The sequence below is a fragment of the Amblyraja radiata genome, chromosome 37 (assembly GCF_010909765.2).
Source record: "Amblyraja radiata isolate CabotCenter1 chromosome 37, sAmbRad1.1.pri, whole genome shotgun sequence".
Classification (NCBI taxonomy): domain Eukaryota; kingdom Metazoa; phylum Chordata; class Chondrichthyes; order Rajiformes; family Rajidae; genus Amblyraja; species Amblyraja radiata.
In genome coordinates this window covers 10,039,497-10,060,896 of record NC_045992.1, presented here as the reverse complement: position 1 = coordinate 10,060,896, position 21,400 = coordinate 10,039,497, and the positions used below count along the sequence as shown (strand labels likewise).

At 41.6% G+C, this 21,400-nt stretch overlaps 1 protein-coding gene across 3 annotated transcripts in view; it reads right to left on the bottom strand.

Annotated features, from left to right (window-relative positions):
- Nucleotides 1–21,400, bottom strand: part of ccser2 (coiled-coil serine rich protein 2) — a 350,893-nt gene that overhangs the window by 127,816 nt on the left and 201,677 nt on the right. For all 3 annotated transcript variants that reach the window (XM_033012715.1, XM_033012716.1, XM_033012717.1), the window contains exon 7: nt 18,250–18,457. In XM_033012715.1, coding sequence (XP_032868606.1) covers nt 18,250–18,457 — 208 coding nt within the window. The remainder of the gene's footprint in view (nt 1–18,249; nt 18,458–21,400) is intronic.

Here is a 21,400-nt window from a genome sequence, read left to right as displayed (position 1 = left end):
TACCTAATAAATTATCTATAAATTATAAATGCTCTGATGTTGCACTCAATGGAGAAGTTAATTGGAAACAAGGTGAAAGACTTTCTAGTCTGTGGTCATAACTTACACAAAGTAAGGTGATTGAACAACAATTTGTACATTCATTACAGCCCAATGATATAGCCACTAAATCGTCTGAAGGATGGCAGATCCAACTATTTTCAGCTGCATTTATTTTTTTTCTGAATTATTTTTTCCATCATAAGATCACAATCTGAAATATTAGCTGATGGTCATATTATGTTTAATTCCATTTGTAAAGCAGCAGCTCATACCTGTAAGCTGTAAAATCTGGACTAAATGTGCAGTCAGAACCTGGGCATCCAGAATAATCACCTCCCAACTCCTGAAAGCATTTCCACCATCTACAAGGTAAGTCAGGAATGCGTTGGAGAACTCTTCACCTACATGAGAAAGTGCAACTCTGGTCACACTAAAGAAACCTAACATCATCCAAAACAAGCCAATCCACTTCAGAACAATTAAAATATCTCTACCTTGCACTGTCAAACCACTGTGGCTGCATAATCTACACTTACAATAACTCAGAGTTGAATTATAAAAAATGGTGCCAAAACATACAACTCTTGTATGCTGTCTCAGTGTACTAATCCTATACATTTGCACTTAACTAAGATTGTGCTTATGTGTAGTAATACTTTTACTAAACTGTATGCAAATAAGTAACAGTCTCAAAATAAATCTAATAGGGAAAGGAATTTCTTCATCTAGAATATATTAATTCTTTGAAATTCTTGACTGAAAAATAGCTGTGGTGACTCAGTGACTGAATACATCAATGTGGAGATTAATTTATTTTTGGATACTAGGGGATTTGTGACTATGATTAAGACGTAAAAGTGGCACAAGACAAATGATCAACAAGGAAAATATTAACTGGTGATAACAGGCATAACCTAATGTTCTAGTCAGCAGTAGTATTGATTGCATACCTATTGTTGACTGCAACTCTCCTCTATACTCTTCTCTTACATCACCAAACATGTGAGTTTATAATTGGCCTCTGCTGATAAGTTGTAAGTTAATCACATCTTCAGATCTCTTATACAATAATGGATTATTCTCCTGTTTATTCCTCATATGTATTCAAAAAGGAGTAAAAAACATATCTTCCAGTCGTTGTTTCTTAATTAATAGGTCTTTTATTGAAGTAGTACAAAACAAATAAATAATTTATTACTTTTCGTTCTTACTAACTGTTTCTTCCGTGTGGCATCTCGTGAACATAAACATGAACGTGATCGTGGTAAAAACTGTTGTCCTCACCATCCCTCGAGGCAAACTAAACTTTAAATCTCTGTGTCTGCGCTAGCCTCTCCAGATGTAGACACACCCTTCTACGCAGCAAATCCCACCTACCAGCGTACATACAGATAAGAACTAGAAATACCTAGACATGACTATAATATACTGACTTAACCATAAATGGCTCCTACAAAAATAATTCATCTGGTCTTATTTCATCTGAACCCTCACAATATGACCATGATTGAATATGAAAACATAAAACAAAAATAATTGCGGATAGTCAAAGGTTTTGTCTTGGAATCAACTATTTCTCAGCCTTTTTTGAAGATACATGTCTATAGGAAAGAATGAAGAACTTGTTTCATCACGTATCTTCTCGATGCGATGTATCCAAGAGCGAGTTAGATGTAGCTCTTCGGGCTAACGGAATCAAGGGATTTGGGGAGAAAGCAGGAACGGATTACTGATTTCGGATGATCAGCCACGACCATACTGATTTGCAGTGCTCGCTCGAAGGGTTGAATGGCCTATTCCTATACCTATTTTCTTTGTTTCTATACTTCTCCTCAGGATATTCCAAAGTAGGCAGCACTGTGGCACTGTGAGTAGAGCTGCTGGCTCACAGCACCAGAGACTCAAGTTCGATCCTGACCTTGGGGGTCATCAGTGTGGAGTTAGCATGTATTCCCTGTGGCCTATCCAGACATTGGGTTCCTCCAGATGATCAGGTTTCCTCTCTTGCCCAAAAGATGGATGTACGTATTGGATGCCTACAGGAAGTGGAGTTCCATGGGTAATAGAGCGGGAACCTTACTGTTTGTAATATATGTGATTGATTTGTATGTGGATGTAGGAGGCATGGTCAGTAAGTACACAGTTGACATGAAAATTGGTGCAGTTGTTAATAGTGTGGAGGTCGCTTGAGGCTATCAATGTGCTGGTGAAATGGTCTGAGAAATGGTAAATTAAATGTATTTAATCCTAATAAATGTGAGATGATGCATTATTAGAAGGTTAAAGAAGCTGGGGCATACATTATCAACAGTAGGTCAAGGGATTATTGAGCAGTCCCTTGTGTACGGCCAAAGTTATGCAGAGCACAGATAGATAATGCGGTTTAGATAGCATATGTGATATTCTCCTTCACATCTCGGGCTACTGTATGCAAGAGCAGGGAGATTATGCTCTGACTTTATAAACGATTGGTCAGATCTAATTTGGAGTACTGCGTGTTGTTCTGGTTAGCACACCATAGCAAAGATTAGATAGCGTTGGAGAGGGTGCAGAGTACATTCACCAGGATGTTACCTGTCATGGAACATTACATTTATGAGGAGAGGCTGGGTAGGTCTATGTCTCCTGGAACAGGAGGTTAGGAGGGAACATCACAGAGGTACATAACATGATGAGAAATCTAGAGTAAACTGAAGGAAATTTTCCACCATACATGAGGTAGATAAAATTCAAGGGTCTGGAGTTAGGATAAGGGACATTGCTTTAGGGTACGCCATAAATGGTTTGTGGGTAGAAATAACCATATGCTGGTTAATACACAAATACGCAAAAGGACACAAAGTGCTGGAGTAACTCAGCAGGTCAGGCAGCATCTCTAGAGAACATGGATAGGTGACGTTTCGGGTCGAGTTCGGCTCTTCTTCAGTCTTAAGAAGTATCTAGACAAGCACTTGAATCCTCTCAGCATGGAAGCCCAAATGGGGTACATAGGTCAAGTGCTGTAACATGGGATTAATACGGATGGGTATCCACTAGTTAGCATGAACATGATGGGCCAAATGACTTGCTCCCATGTTGCATGAACTATACCCTGCAATGTCCATGCCCCTTCAGCCACTTGCTTTCAAATGGTCTAAAAAGATGAATGGAAAATGCAAGTTCTACTGGCACCAATTCAGTTAAAGGGTGAAAAAAGACACAAGGAATAATTGACCATAATAAAACAAAGATAAATACATTTAAAATATGGTCCCCATTTAAATGCACAAATGTTATCATATAATCTTGTAATAGCACATTATCTTCCAACTAAAATTCATAAAATTAAAATTGTAGTTGGAAATTTGGTGCATAAAAACAGAAAATGCTGGGAATATTGAGCAAGCCAGTCAGCATCTGAGGAAAAAGAAACAGGGCTAATGCTTCAAGTTGGAAAGCCTTCATCAAAGATTCATTATTCATAATTGAAGCGAGTTTCTTTCAGATAGTTACATCAAACCCAACCAGTAACTTCAAAACTGATTTGCTTAACCATTTCTTCACTAAACAATGGAGAAGCATCAAAATACCTGACAGCCACAGAAATCAACAAATAGATAGAGCCAGCAAATATCTTCACAATGAAATCTTCCATCACCATCCCAGGTCAGAAAACGCAACACAATTCTACAGGAGAAATAGGTCATTGTAACTCCACAGGAATAAATATATATTGTCAGGATTCAAGTTTGAATGAAGAAAATATTGGAATAAATGGCCTAAAAATTCAAAACCAGCATGCTGGTTTTCAAAGAACTCAAGTTATTGATACATTGCTATTTCCAATATCAATGTTTTCATAAGCTAAAGAGCCAGAAGGGCACACTTTCTAATGAAACCCGACATTGTTTTAGCAAGGTACCAGACACTAGGAACTAATCTGATGAGATTTACACTTAGCACTAAGACAAGTTCAAACAGTATTTCGCACTTCTGCACTACAGTTAGCATACCATTCACTTTTTATTCTCACCCGTGTCGCTAACAGCTGTGTTTTGGCCTCTTCATTACAACATGAGAGACCTTGTAAATTAACCCAGACAAGCTATTCTATCCTGGCTAACGACATCAGCTTATTTCCTATGCAATGCTGATTGCCTATCAGACACATTATTAGAGCAGATACAACATTTGTGCACAATAACATTGCCCTCCAACACCTTCATTTCAATCTGTCAGTCAGTTCTTGATCATGTGGAGCAAAATCTCTCATTTAATTCAGATCAAAACACGATATGAAATCTGGATCTTTGATGCCACAATTAGACAGCACTTGGATTGTCGACTGACAAATGCATTTATTTTCCTTTCGGCTTGTGTACCTATTTTCCCACATGACGGTGATACAAAAGAGTGAAACCAATCTGCTCAACTAATGCATCCATGGAAACAGCCAATTTACCACTCCATCAAAATATCCAACTGCTTTATTAACAGAACATCTGTGATATTGTGACCAATATCCTACCAATTACCTTTAATGCACCAAAGCACGCATTGAAATCAGTCCAAAATTTGTCTGGGTGTCTGCTGAGATCAGTCATCTGAATGTCTGAAGTAGAACTATAGGTCAAAATCACCACCCCTCCACCCCATACACCTCAAGAAACATGAGAAACAAAAATCTGGATAATGCTGGTGCAGTCCTAGAGAGTACAACCAGTTTTCAGTATAACTGAAATCCTGTTTACCCTCTTGGGTGGACGCATGTGATCCTGTTGTACTACTTCAAAGTAGCATCACCCTCGTATCCAGACCACTGGTAGCCCCGAAGACAATGTCACCAAAATAAATTATCTGTTTATTATCTTATTGCTGTTTGTCAGTCCTTGCAAATTGGCCAATGGATTTTGTTATATCATAATAGTGATTTTCCTTTCAATACTTAATCAGTTGCATCAAACATCATAATACCAGAGGATATCAAAGTCCTTGTGGCAATTCAAATCTTTATCTTGTTTATTTCTTTAATTTGTATCTACATCCTCTTGCAACCATTAATTAACTTAAAACAATGTTCTGGATTAAACGTGTGGGAAGGAACTGCAGATGCTGGTTTAAACCGTAGACACAAAAAAGCTGGAGTAACTCAGCGGGTCAGACATGAATTGGTGACGTTTCGGGTCGAGACCCATCTTCAGACTGAAGCAAGGTCTCAACCCGAAACCCGGAATAAAGGAATAGGTGACATTTCGGGTTGAGACCTTGCTTCAGTCTGAAGATGGGTCTCGACCCGAAACGTCACCAATTCATTTCTCCAGAAATGCTGTCTGACCCACTGAGTTACACCAGCTTTTTGTGTCTATCTTCTGGATTAAGCTATTATTTCTGGTTTGTGTGTTGTAAAATGCAGAGGGTTCACTTTCATTTGTCTTCTTCTGAGACTGAACCCAAGTTTGTTAACTCCCATTTATATGTCAGTCCTCTGGCATTGAAGAAGGCCATGTTATCTTTCCCTTGTGGCTCATTAATCAGAAATGAATATAATATTACAAGTGCAGCATCACCTCAGCTGGATAATTTCAGGCTTCTGATTTGCTGTTACATTTGTTTTTCTTTGTTAATTATTGCTCGGCCACCACTGGCAATAGTCCACCGTCTGTCACAGATCTTTTATTGCACCTCTGAGAAATACTTGGCGTCTGCATTGAATACATTTCCTTGATATGCCTCTAGGCTGTGGTGATGCCGAAATCTTACTTCAGAATCCGCCGCAGAACATAATGTGTGGTCTGTACCAAATGTAAACTAACTCTGGTGCAGTGTTAACCTGCTAGCTGAGGGTGGAATCTATTTGCACAGGATCACTTCATAAGGTGCACAGTAGTAATTGTAGGTTTTTAAATGTTTACACTGTTTTGATACTCCAACGATATTGAAAGTATTCGCATTAAACCTAGCCAAACATGTGCCTACAAAATATATTGGGAAATCAGAATAGAAATTATGGAAATCCCTCAGTAGTTCAGAATAGAACAAGAAAATATGAGGGGGGAAAAAGTGCTGGAAGAACTCTGCAGGTCAGCTTATATCATGTGGAAGGAATGGACTGATGATGTTTTGGGTCAGGACCCTACTTCAGACAGATGGAGTAGGGGGAGAAAACTAAAAGAGAGATGAGGGTGGGCAAAGCCTGGAAAATTAGGTGATGGTGAGTCAGAAGATGGTGAAAGTTAGTTACAAAGGCTAGAGGTAAAAAGGAGACAAAAGGGTGACAAATAAGTAAAGAAGAGGAGTGAAAGGTAAAACTGCTCCCTAGATGAGCTTTCCATTCCAAGAGATCCAAGGTGCCCTCCTTTTCAGCAAACATGTTTCCACCTGCTGCTGTAGAGTTAGCCTTCAGCCGTGCCTCCTGTTTCCTGCAGTTGACCAGAGGAACACTGATGGAATTCCCCTGCTCCTCATCTTTCACTGCACCAGCCTCCGCTTCCAACTCTTCATTCTCTGACATCTTCAGTGATCCCACCACCGGTCACACCTTCCCGTTTCTCCTTTCTGTAGAGGATACTCAGTCTGCAACCCCTCGGTTCACTCATCCCTTCCCACGCAACCTGCCCCCTCCCCAGGCACTGTGCTCTTTAACCACATGAGATGCAACACTTGTCCCTGCAACCCATCTCTCACTTCCGTCCAGAGACTTCAGCAACCCTTTTAGGTGAGACAGAAGTTGACCTGCAATTCTTCCACCTTGTCTATTGCATATGGTGCTCCCAATGTAGTCTCCTCTACATTGGCGAGACCAAGCGTTGACAAGGTGACTATTGCTGTCTGCAAAGGCAGTTGCGAACCATTTCTCCCGTTCACATTCCAATATTAACCGCTTGTCCTTGGCCTCCTCCTCTGCCAGAGTGAAGCCATATGCAAACTAGAGGAACAGCATCTCATCTTCCTAAAATCCAACTGCATGAACATTGAATTCTCCAATTTCAAATAACATTCCCCTACAACCAAATCATGCTCCCCACCAATAGGTGTACAAATATTTATCCCGCCACCCTGTGCAGGCTTCTCCTTTCCCCTCCCTGCTCCCTGCCATGGATGCCCTCCACCGCAAACGGTGTCTGAGACGGGCCGGGAAAATCATCAAGGACCCCTCTCACCCTAACCATGGACTATTTGCCCTCCTCCCATCAGGGAGGCGGTACAGGAGCCTCAGGTCCCGCACAAGCAGGCTGAGGAACAGCTTTTTCAATAACACCATTACACTGCTGAACTCACAGTCCCGACGCTAGCTATCTTTTATACTCTCCCATTTGTATACATTTATTTGCCTATGTACCAATTTAATTCATCCACAGTCCACACATTGTTAACCAGTATTTTTATTTCTACTATCTTGCACTATGACCAGATGCTAAACTGCATTTCGTTGTACCTGTACTCGTATTTGTGCAATGACAATAAAGTTGAATCAAATCAAATCAAATCTCCAATCTCCCATCTCCTAGTCTCTCATTTCCATTTTATCTCTGCTCTTCCCCACCCCCATGTTCACATATATCCCTTTCTCAGGCTTTATGTTTCAATCTTCTTTTCTTATCAGACACTCTTTTGTCTCCTTTCCACCCGTAGTCTTTGTCACTATCTCCGCTACCACCACCAATCTGCCAGCACCTCCATCCACCTATCACTTGCCAAGATGTCCCCTACCTCACCTACATTTTCCAGCTTTCTCCCCACTGCTCCATCAGTCTGAAGAAAGATCCTGCCCCAAAATGTCGCCTAGACGTTCCCTCCATGGATGTTAACTGATTCACCTAGTTCCTCCAGCACGTTCAGGATTCCAGCATCTGCAGTCTCTGCCATCAACAACCAAATGTGGTGCTATTGTAAACTCACTACAGTGTGAGGGCACCATTTAAAAACAGATACAGGTGCACAACCTTTTATCTGAAAGCCTTGTGACCAGACACTTTTCGTAATTCAGAATTTGTCGGTCTTCGGAATGGAAATTTTTTAGCGTAGATTTTAATGGCTGGCTCAGTGGTAGAGTGCTCGGCTCATATCCGCAAGGTCGCGAGTTTGCGCCTTGATCCTGGCAGTTACTCGATCGCGAGTTTGAGTCTTCAATGTCGTTTTTTCTTGCAGAATAAATGTTTGTATGAAATGCAGTGTAGGAGAGGTGTACTGACTGTGTGGGCAGAACTTTGGGAGTGATTGCCCACCAGTCTAAAAAGCCGCTGTGTCTCCCTGTCCCTGGGATAGCAGGGGGCGATCAAACAGCACAATACCCCCCTCCCCCTCCAACTCCAGAGGAATCCGCTCCCCGATGGGCCGCTACGGCGACAAGTGGCAGTTTGCCCACAGCCCGAGCAGCGCCCCCTCATCCGCCACCCCAAGAACAAGACGTACCTTGCACACCATCAGCTTCTGCCCCTACGTGTTCCTCTGGAGTTGGAGCGGGGCTGGGCTGGAGTTGCTGCTGGCTGTGGGTCTCTGGGATCTCCGTGCTTGCAGTGGGCCTGGGGGTCGGTGGGCGGCGGTGGGAGCTGTGGAGCTGTGGAGCCTGTGGACCTATGGACCTACCTCCGTGGAGCTAGCCAGCTTCGGAGCGTGGAGAGCTGCGGGGGCGAGCTGCTGCGACCCGACTCCGGTGGATGGTGACACCGGGAGCTCGCGGGTCCCTGGTGGGAGACTGCTTTGCGGGGCACCGGCAGCGGCGACTTCTCCCGCCCGAATTACGGGGTTGAGAGTGACCTGGAGGGGGGCCTTACAACGCCCGGCGCGGCTGTAAATTGCCGCGGACTTGCTAGCGCCCGCCGGGGGCTCCAACATCAAGACCCGGGGCAGGGCCCTACATCACCCGGCGTGGCTTTGAGTGGCCGCGGACTTGCTAGCGCCCGCCGGGGGCTTTGACCTCGACTTCGGGAGAGGAATGGAGAGCAGGGGAGAGACAAGACTTTGCCTTCCATCACAGTGAGGAGGAGACTCACTGTGATGGATGTTTATGTGAATTGAATTGTGTTGGTGTGTGTCTTGGTTCTTTTTTTGTATGGCTGCAGAAACCAAATTTCGTTTGAACCTCATGTGAGGTTCAAATGACAAATAAAAGGTATTGTTATTATTGTATTGTATTGTATTGGTGTCCCGTTGGTCCTGACGTCTCCGGCCACCCCGCTGGACTGGAGCTGAGACTGGGAACTGTACCGCCCTTGCCCCCTCCCTCTGCAACTGCAAACAACCCCACTCTCCTGCAAGGGTGGTACAGTTCCCGGAGGATGGCAGGTGGCCGGAGACGTCAGGACCAACAGGAACCCGCTCCCCGATGGGCCCCTACGACGCCCCGAGCTGCGCCCCGTCATCCGCAACCCAGGTTCCTCTGTAGTTGGAGTGGGGCTGGGCTGGGCTGCTGTTGGCTGTGGGTCTCTGGGTTCTCCGTGCTTGCGGTGGGCCTGGTGGTCGGTGTCCAATTGGTCCTGACGTCTCCGGTGACTGGCACGGTCCTGCTGCAATCGCCGACGTGAAGACAGTGCAAAGTCCCTGCGCCGGTGCAATGGGCGGGGAGCTGGAGAGGGGAGGGAAGGGGTCACACACATGGCCGGGAAGCAGAGGGGCGTAGGTGGGGTGAAACTGAAGGGAGCGACAATCTGCACTGTGTATCATGAGTCTACCGTGGGAACTTTTTAACTCAGCGGGCAGGCAGCAGCATATTGTCAATTATTAACCCTCCCGCGCAATATACCCTCACCTTCTCTTTTATGAATGGGGATTTAGTTCCCCTTTCTTCGAGGACCGACCGGAGGTTCCGCTGTCACCTCTGCGGGCCGCCCTCGGTGAACGTTTTCAAGTACCTCTCTTCAAGGACCGAAAAAATGGCCGCTATTCGGAGGTTTTCGTTATTTGGATCTTCGGATAAAAGGTTGTGCACCTGTACTGTCAACTTGAACCAGCATTCCTAACTATATCTTTCAGCACTTGGGTTAAAGTTATAATTAAAAGCACTGATGAAATATATTGTATTGCAATCACTTCCACTTCACATTACCTCATATCTGCTATGCATGTCCCCAGAGCTACTGCAAATGTCTTAAAAATCGCATTAGCCTTATTTTCTCATTTTTATAACTAATTATACAGCAATTTCAGCTTCACATTACCAGAATGTAAAACACAACATTGTTACTGGTTATTAAAATGAAATATTAGGAGTTTTACATGTGGCTTCCAGTGATGCACTGAACCACAATCAAATTTCTTCTTCCTAAATGACCCAAGTAATTTAAAAAATAACGACGATATTCCTCTTTGTTCCCAGATCAGCAGCAAGATGTCTCCAAGATGACCCTTCCTTCAAGTTTACAAATGAACCGACTCTATCTAATCGCAACACTCCCTTATCAGTTTTACTTGCCCAAATTACATTTTTATTTTTGGTTGCAAGTCACATAAGGTGCAAAGAAGAATGAATGCATCTGCAATAGATTTGCATGACTCTTACCAACCATAAAAAAGGAATTACAAGTTAACAGTTTCTGTGAAAATAAAACAGGACCAGAGATCAATCGTTTTAAATCAATAGGATCCAGCCATCTAATGCTGAAGTCCATGTAAATCAAGATGATGAATAACAAAAAAACAATCAAAGAGAAGGAAAAAGCATTAAAGGTGTTTTTCTGATTTAGAAACATTAAGCTAAAAATGTTTGCATTTTGATTTCTTCCTCAAAACACTTGAAAGATTTAATTATTTTGCATTAGAAATCAAGGCTCATTCCATTTAAGTTTTATGAAATGATCCTTGCCTGACATCAGTTCCTGATGTTGCTACTGTGATTGGTTTCAGGACATTGTTGTGAGATTGAAGCTGCTGCCATCAGCAATGTTGTTTTCAATCAGTAGGACTTCCAATCGTAGTGGCATTTCTTTTAGGTTTACTGAAATACTAAAACTGCATTGTTCTACACCAATCTCCCTTCCACCAAGGTCAAAGCAGCCAAGCAACAAATATGAACCTATTACTATCTGAGTTTATGTTATTGGACCCAGTAGGAGACCAGAACATGTTTCATTGGGAAGATTTTCCCATTATAAACTGGAAAGCTGGACTGCACATAATACATTTCCAACAAATGCTTGTTTTGTTTATTTTACTGCAAAAAGAGTTTTTATTATTTCACCAGATTCTGAGGAAAAAAATATAATGGTTTGTATTGACGTATAGCTTGTTTTCTTTTCCTAAATGCCATTTTATCAGGTACATAAACAACTGGGGGAGAGCGGACATCCATATTCAATGACCCATTCATTAGCTGCATAATCCATTCGTACAGTTACGGTGGCATGAGACGCCAGATTTAGACAGTGCTGGGACTTGGAAACACATCAGTGGGAATATGGCTGATTCTTTGTGGCTTTTCAGAATAACTGTCTAAAGGGTTTGGATGGAAATTGAGGGCAAGGACTGGAGAAGGTTCCCAGTAGAAGAAGAATGGTAATTCCATGGGATCACATTCGATTTAGATTCTGACCTGATAAACCTCTGCTGGCAAGTGATAACTCAAATATTGAGAGCAGCAGCAGGACTTGTTTTAATTGTCCTGCAAGCTGAGATTGTCTTGCCTGTTCAATATCATTCCAAAACTCAATATACAACAAATGCTGGTCAATGAAATGGGTAAGATGACTTAACGTGCTCTATTAGTTTTCCTGATTCCAAATTACTTATAGTATAGTAGTTGTGACTTTGTTATCAGTTGAGTTAAGATTCCAGATGATATAAATATTTGGTTAACTATAATGTAAGCACGATGCACATGTTTCACAGTGTTTTTCAGAAAATTGTTCTCTTCCTTGCTCAGTCCTATTTTCACCAAGCCAGGAGTACATCTGGCAAGGGGCACTAAATGGGAAAGTGCAATGCCCACTGTTTGCAATGTGAAAGTGTTAATCGTAACAATGTGACACTGAATCTCATATTTCAGCAAGGGTACACTGCCAGTACATTATGATCTTTATCTATTAACAAGCAATGTCATTTACATACAACTGATCTCTAAATGAGCTTTGCTGTCAAATACATAGTCAAGAAAACGGGCAATTATTCACTGCCATTTTAGCTATTAGTTAATGGGAATCCACACCTCCATTACAGATTTTTGAAATATTCATGCAACGTTATTAGTTTTTTATATTGCAGACCTTCAGAATAACTTAGTTTACTAAAACTTAGTTTAAGAACTTAGTTGTGCTGCATTCAGTAGAAATCTTATGGCCTTGCTTGCAATATCTCTTCCACTTGAGGCTCATAATTTTATGTGTATCAATATTTTCCCAAGTACTCAGATTACAGAAAAGGTCCCAAGTTTTTGCACATTTACACATGAATTCAGCTGCAGAAATCGTCAGCAATTCAGAACAAGATACCTCACTGGAGACCGTTGAACTATCTTTACTCGGACTTTATCAGATGTTAATCTTGCACTAAATGTTATACCCTTTATCTGTAGATTCTGGATGGCTTGATTATAAACATGTATAGTTTCTATCTTTGACTGGAGTCAACAAATCTGTTGAAAAAACTCTCTGGGATTTACTTTGGAAGGAGGCAATCTAGTGTCAATTGTTCGCTATTTGGAGTTTTGAAGGCTTTATTTCGGACCCATGGGGATGCACTTCCATGCACTTCAAAAAATCAGTTCAAAATCCATTTTGAACTATGCTACGAGAATGCAGGGTGACTTGGACAGGTTGGGTGAGTGTGCAGATGCATGGCAGATGCAGTTTAATGTGGATAAATGTGAGGTTATCCACTTTGGTAGCAAAAACAGGAAGGCAGATTACTATCTAAATGGTGTCAAGTTGGGAAAAGGGGAAGTACAACGGGATCTGCGGGGCCTTGTTCATCAGTCAATGAAAGTAAGCATGCAGGTACAGCAGGCAGTGAAGAAAGCGAATGGCATGTTGGCCTTTATACCAAGAGGAGTTGAGTATAGGAGCAAAGAGGTTCTTCTGCAGTTGTATAGGGCCCTAGTGAGACCACACCTGGAGTATTGTGTGCAGTTTTGGTCCCCTAATTTGAGGAAGGACATTCTTGCTATTGAGGGAGTGCAGCCTAGGTTTACAAGGTTAATTCCCCGGATGGCGAGACTGTCATATGCTGAGAGAATGGAGCGGCTGGGCTTGTATATTCTGGAGTTTAGAAGGATGAGAGGATATCTTATTGAAATATATAAGATTATTAAAGGTTTGGACACGCTAGAAGCCGGATACATGTTCCTTGGTGTTGGGGGAGTCCAGAACCAGGGGCCACAGTTTAAGAATAAGGAGTAAGCTATTTAGAACGGAGACGAGGAAACACTTTTTCTCACAGAGAGTTGTGAGTCTGTGGAATTCTCTGCCTCAGAGGACGGTGGGGGCCGGTTCTCTGGATACTTTCAAGAGAGAGCTAGATAGGGCTCTTAAAGATAGGATAGTCAGAGGATATGGGGAGAAGGCAGGAATGGGGTACTGATTGTGGATGATCAGTCATGATCACATTGAATGGCTGGCTCGAAGGGCCGAATGGCATACTCCTGCACCTATTGTTTATTGTCGATCGTCTATTTCAATAAATACAACAGCGTTGCCTATACTTGAATAAAATCTAGTGCAAATATTACACCCAAACATGTTGTTAGGCACAGAAAACAAACTACACTTATTATTCTGTACTTAAAATATGTCAGATATAACAAAACCCAGTCTGGAAAAAGTGATTAAAACAAAATCTCCAAGTAAATAGTAACCTATTCAAAGAGACCATGAAGTGGATAATAGAAGCAGACAGTTCTCACCGATTCCAATTATTATTCTAGTGGGATAATGGGTAATTTATTAGGAAGGTGCCAATCTAATGAAAATCATGTAACTTACAAAATAACCTTGCTTACAATTCCCCAGATGATCGGCATCTTTGAAGAAATAACATAATTTTTTCTTGTTTGATAAATGTTAGAAAAAGTGGAAATGGGGCAAAAAGCTGTTGCCTCTGAATGGATTGTTAGTTCATTAAGTCATTAGTCCAAGACTGTCATAGAAAGGAAGGAAAAGACAAGGTATGGTTTTCTACAGCAATGAGTTACTGAAACACAGAATGCATTAGCATATAGTGATTGAGGCAGAAACTCTTAAGGCTATGAATAATTACTGGCAGCAAAGTAAAAAGAAATAAAGCAAAAGATCCATTTTAGGTTGCTCTTATCCAGAGGTGGCATAGAGGTGATAAGCTGAACGAATTTGAAATTGTAGTCTTCTTTAATTGCAATATAAATGTTTAAACTTGATGTATGAAATAGAATGAGGACTTGCCAATTCAGCCCTTCGTGTCAGTTCTGCCATTCGATATCATGGTGGATATCTTACATCAAGACACTTCTCTGCACTAATTACTTATCTCTTGATACTCCTGATATTGAATATTATAGCGATCACTCTTTGTAACTCCTCTGGATCCTCTACACAGCCATTATCGCCACATATTTTTGTGCTATCAGCAAGAAGTCTCCATGAATTCACTCTCCATATGATATTTTTTAAATTTAATTTGCCAGTCTCTTTATATATAAATACTAGACTGTGGGACCCGTTGGGTCCCAGCATCACACGGGAGGGCTGGTCCCCCAACGCAATATTCCACCTCTACACCAATTCCAATATTGGTGGCCAGTGTGGGGGGGGGGACTTTCTGGAGCGCTAGTATGGGTGTTGTGGGCGGAAAGGACTGATTTCCAGAGGGCTAGTATGGACATTGTGGGCCGAATGGAATCTTGGGTTGACGGCCTAGTTACTCAAGCCTGTTGTGCTGGCAGCCCACTCACTCACGGCTGGTGGGCTGGCAGTTGACTCACGGCTATTTCAAGCAGGGTGCAAGGCCACCAAATTCAAGTGCAGTTTCTTACCACTGCAAGCAGGGCGCAAGGCCACTAAAGACAGCAAGTCGTGACCTCTCCCTCCTCCATCTTGCAGAGACTGAGCCACGCCCACACTTCTGGGTTTTATAGTCCCTCCCCAACTCCCACCAGAAGGGGCGTTGCCTTCATAGCATGATTTACAGGAGAGAGAATCTCAACATTTTTTTAAACACTAATAACTCTTTTATTTTTCATCAATGGGAAAAATCCTCGGCACCTGATGAGCGGAAGGGGTCTCTGAGGGAGGTGGCCAAAAATCACAGCCGTACGTGGTAGCGTCAATATAAATGTCAAACAGGAAGTGGTCAAGATTAGACTTTTAATTGTATAAAGGCAAGGCAACTTTAATTAGGCAAGGCAACTTTAGCATTTCCAAACCAAAGGCAACACAGCTTTAGCATTTCCAAACCAAAGGCAACAGAGCTTTAGCATTTCCAAACCAAAGGCAACAAAGCTTTAGCATTTCCAAACCAAAGGCAACACAGCTTTAGAATTTCCAAACCAAAGGCAACAGAGCTTTAGCATTTCCAAACCAAAGGCAACACAGCTTTAGCATTTCCAAACCAAATGCAACACAGCTTTAGCATTTCCAAACTATATTTTCAAACCACATTACGGGTACTGACAGGTCAGTAAAACCACTCACAGTTTAGTAGACATGTGTTCAGTGTTATTCACAGCGCAGACTGAGAGACGTGACCCTCTCGCTCCCCTATCTTGCAGAGACTGACTGAGGCACTCAGCACTTCCGGGTTTTATAGTCCCTCTGGAAGGGGCGTGGCCTTCAGGAGAGAGAATCCCAACATTTTTTAAACACTAATAACTCTTTTATTTTTCATCGATGGGAAAAATCCTCTTGTCCTGTGCAGCGGAGGGGGACTCTGAGTAAGATGGCCAAAAATCACAGCCATAAGTGGTAGCATTTTTTCTAAAATCAATATACAGAACAACAGGAAGTGGTCAAGATCAGACTTTTAGTAATATAGATTGTATTTGCCATGTTAAATGCACTTCTAATTTCTCAATTCATACCATGCCCTAAAGTAACACTATCATATGGAAGCCAATATTAAACTCTTACCAATCTAACCTGTCTCTTGCTGTTACTTATCCAAACAGATTCTATTCTTGATTGTTTAGCTAACATTATTCTTCTCTACATCTCTATCTCATTGTGCAACATCAGAGCTACCCTACATCCTTCTCCATTTTTCTTGCTCTGCTAAAGATATTCTGGAACATTTACTTTCCAAAAGTCATTTTGCAACCATTTCTTGAATGACATTTTGACAGCATCTATTTATGCTATTAATTCACATACTTTGTTGTGAATCTAGTGTGCATTTCCATAGAGCATTCATTTTGAGTTTTTTTAACCCACTTTTCCCTTTTTGACTGTAATGTGAAATTATACTTACATTTATATGCACTGAAACTTCCTGAAAATCTAATAATCATTATGTATTTTGCCACCCTATACTATTATTTTGACCTTTCTCCTTTGTTTCCAAACATTCACTCATCAAAACCCTTCCACCCACCATTTTGATTGCACCTTATCTACAGCCCAAGGTATGAGGTTTGCTTACATCCGTCTCAGTTTGCCCCTAAATGGATCTATTCTATTCCAATTTGCACATTTTGCAGCTGACAATCAACCCAGAGTTGCTTTTGTGGCTCTGATTTTTAACTTGTGTCCCAGTTGCTCACTTTAATTTAAAAGAACTTCTTCGTCCTAGCTGGTTGTCATATTGACCATAACAATTGGACCTTTGTCTTTCTACAAGATTTTCTCTATCCCCAAGATGTCTTAATCCAGTTACTTGGATGAAAACATAACCTTTGGGATGCACATTCATAATTGCAAAGCTCAAACCCCATTGATTAACTAAGGCATCCCCTAATTAATTTCATATCTTTGCTTTAATTTCTATTTCCAAACATCAAAGCTCCAAACGTTACAAAAATGTAAAAATTCAATTCAAATGTTGGGTACATAGCCCAGTCCTTCATGCAAACCAGCCTCCCCCATCAACTTCATCTGCACTTCCTGCTGTGTTAGGAAAGTAGCCAGAGTAATCAAGGACCACTCACACCCCAGTCATTCACACTCTCCTGTTGGGCAGAAAATGCAAAAGCTTGAATTCATGTACCACCAGATTCAAGAACAAATACAGTACTTCCCACTTTTATCAGCCTCTTGAAAAGACCTTTCATAAGCTAAGGATGTATCTCTGATCTTCCAATCTGCCACATTGTAACCCTCACACTTTTCTATCTGCTATTTCTCCATAGCTGTAACAGTATATTCTGCACTCTCTTTTCTTTCTCTTTGTTGAACTCATCAACAGTACGATTGCACTCATGATTGGTATGATCTGGTTTTGATCTGCTTGGACAGCATGCACGTGACAATAACAAACCAATATCAATACCAATATTGAGAATTAGCGGAGCAGTTGACAAAAAAAGTCCTCGAAATATTTGAAAAAGAGTAGGACTTGTAATTGAGTTAAAGATGACATTATCTTGAATAAAGCCTACTTTTGTTTTATTGTTTATGCTGTCACTATGAACCTTTAATCATTTCTCTGCAAAACAATAGTACAGACGTATCTGAAAATGTTACTGTGTCAAGCAGTGGCACTACAACCAGACGCAACTATATCAATGGAAATTACTGGCAGCTTCTCCTTTACTGCTGTTTGAATCAGTTACACATGGTGTTCTTTCTTCATCAAAATATGACAGAACTGCAGCTACTCGCTATACTACATATTTTTCCCATTTCCCATTCCCCTCCTAACCATGACTATATGTCTAAATGAAGAAACAAAATGACAAGCAGTTGAACCATTAGTGCTTCTGCTCTAAGGTTATTTGATTGAATGAATTTTACATCATTTTTTAAGAACTTTATGATTAAACCAATCTGAATATTTTACTGCATGCAGCAATCGGGTCACAGAGATGACGCTACATGTGTTAGAGACCAGAATTGAGAACTTGTTTTCCACATAGGTTAATGATATTTTGCAATAAAATTATTTTTGCTTTGAAAATAATCATGGAGAACCACCCTAAATAGAGAGTTGATTATGGCAGTGGGAAATTAAAGTAACTGTAAAGGTTTGTGCTTGAAACTTTGCTATGATTTGAAAAATAGTTTTTCTGGACTTTTGTCTTCCATCTCAATTATGCATCTCATGACAGTAGCGTTAGTATTTAATGAGCACAATGTGGACAGCAAGCTTAGTTAAATGCAAACTTAAAGAGTGTACCTGTTGCAGCAACCTCTTCAGTTTAAGTATCTGGGTCTTAACAGCTGTGCAGTCATGTACCATGTGCCTCAGTGTCAGGACATCCAGCATCACGGTGCTCTCTGCCACAGGCCGAGAGGATCTCATGTGATTAGTGGGAGGGTGATAGTAACTTGAAGCTGCATGCCAATCAAAATGGTCCACTGGAAGCTCCTGGGAAACGGGGCTCCTGCAGAGGAAAAAATAATGCATGATCACTGCTCAAATATTAAGTAATAGAATTAAAACTATTATAAGTTCTAGAATCTCCATAAACAGGCCATGGATTTAGACAGGCAGTTAACCATCAAACAACTGTTCTGAAACTTTTCGAACCGCAACAGCAGGTACAAATCTTGGCTTTATTTTAACATTACTAACAGCCCATTCAATCCTGCTTAAATCAAAGTCTGGAACCAGGGGCCACAGTCTTAGAATAAAGGGGAGGCCATTTAAGACTGAGGTGAAAAAAAACTTTTTCACCCAGAGAGTTGTGAATTTGTGGAATTCCCTGCCACAGAGGGCAGTGGAGGCCAAATCACTAGATGGATTTAAGAGAGAGTTAGATAGAGCTCTAGGGAGTAGTAGTATCAAGGGATATGGGGAGAAGGCAGGCAAGGGTTATTGATTGGGGACGATCAGCATGATCACAATGAATGGCGGTGCTGGCTCGAAGGGCCAAATGGCTTCCTCCTGCACCTATTTTCTATGTTTCTACATTTCTATGTATGCATTTTCACTTTTCTGTACATGGGAGAGAAGAGGGTGAGACTCGTCCTTGATTATGCTGGTGGCCTTGCCAAGGCAGAATGAAGTGTAGTACTTGGCGGCGCGACTCACCCGTTGCAGCGGCCCCTACGGTGTCTTTTTTTTTTTTTTGTCTAGTTAAATGTAGTGTTGGTGTTTTTTTAATACTGGTTTTAAATGTGTATATGTGGGGGGCGGGGGGGGTGGGGGGAGGGGGAAACTGTTTAAAATCTCTTCCCTGTCCGGGAGACCCGACCTTTTCCCCGTCGGGTCTCCGTTGTCGTTGGGGCCTAGCACCGTGGAGCGGCCTCCAACCTGAACGACCCGGGGGCTCGGGAGACTGCGGAGCTGCAGACTACTTATCATCGTGGGGCTGGCCGGCCTCGGAGCGTGGGGAGCGGTGGTGACTCGCTGCTGCGACTCGACTCCTGGGGCCCGGAGGCTCCAGCAACGCAGCCGCAGGTCCGATGGACTGGGACATCGGGAGCTCGCGGGTCCGGGGGGAGAGACCACTTCCCGGAGCTCCCGCAACGCGACTTCTCCAGCCCGTGTCGCGGGGTTGGAACGACCCGGAGCGGGGACGTACATCGCCCGGCGCGGCTTCATGGCCGTGGGACATTCCAGCGCCCACCGGGGGCTCCAACTTTGTGACTTTTAGACCGGGAGCGGGGCCGTAAATCGCCCGGCACGGCCTAAAAATGGCTGTGGGACTTATCATCGCTCGCCTGGGGCTTGGACATCGGGAGAGAAATAGAGAACAGGGGAGAGAAAAGACTTTGCCTTCCATCACAGTGGGTTCACTGTAATGGATGTTTGTGTGAATTAAATTGTGTGTATGTCTGGAAATGTTCTGGAAAGCCAAAACAAGACGTTCACCCAAAATTGAGATGTAAAACTGCAGATTTATAATTGATGACCTGATTATTTTATTTTACATCAAACATGCATTTTCATCCAAACTGCATGGTTGATTTTGAGGGAAATTGAATTACCAGGACTCAGTGTGTCATCCAGAAGGCAATGAAAGAAAAATACATTTTATCTACAAGGATAATATTTCAGGCTGGATTCCTCCTAACCTAACAGCAAGTAATAGGATTGTGCCAAAGGGCCAATTCCTAACTTTAATTGACTTTTCATCTCATACAGATCTTATGTAAATTGTATGCATGTCATGTTATTTCAGTGGCATTAGTCTGCCCCATAATGGAAGTTCAGGGTGATAGCATGCCTTTGCATGGATCTTGTCATCATGGGCAATTAACACTAACATTTTCGTACTAAATATTCTGCTACCTTTAAAAGTAACATGACCAACACAATAGGAAATTGTAAATAATGTTGAATATTCTGAAATTTACAGATATAAATTTCAGAAAAAGACTATTTGCAAGGAAAATAGTATATTTTCTTAAAAACATTAGATTATCATTAGTGAATAAAATAAGCATAAATGTAGGGAGACATATTGTCTCTTCCAATATTTACTATATTTGATGCAGGACCAATTTCCCTCCTGGGATATATAAAATACTATTGTATCGTATCGTGTATGATTGTAAAGTTCTGATTTGAATCAATGGATTATTGAACTGAGAGGATTATAGTTTTTATCACCACAGTTTACTAATAATCAGATATCAAACACATTAAAAAAAACAGACTGACTCAGATTTTTCAATTCCTGGTTATTATTGGAAACTACCCTCCTGTGCCAGCCTCCACAGTCACCAGCCTCGTATTCGACTTTGTCCATTTTACTCAATGTTGGACTCACCAAACAGATTTAACAAATGAACTGATTGAACAAAAATTAAGAAATAGACCAAAATATGGGTGAGCAAAATTATTTTCTGTGGAAAGATCACCTTTATTTGCTGCAAGCTTGATAAATTCTGGCTGACTTGAAAAATAATTGTAGACAAATTACAGATAAAGTAGAGATATGGAAAGCAATTTGAAAAGCAGCGGTTTGTTAGCCTTCATTGAAGTACATTAATGTTTGGTATTACCAGAACAGCACAATGCTTTTGTGAGAACGTGCTTAAAGAGTATTATGGTGTAGTTCTGGTTTCTTTCTCCAAGGAAGATATACTTATCTTAGAGGGGATTCATCAAATGTTTAGGAAGGAACTGCAGATGCCGGTTTACATTCCTTCCATCCAGAGATGCTGCCTGTCCCGCTGAGTTACCCCAGCATTTAGTGTCTATCTTCACAGCAAATGTTTTGCAGACTCATTTCCAGAAGGAGATGGATACTTAAAGCATTTTGGAGGACAGTTAGAAGAACGAGGATCTCACAATTTAAAAAAAAACTAGATAACACAAAAGCACTTCCTCAGGCAACTCAAGAACTAGAAACTGCTGTTTCAGGTTAAAAAAATAT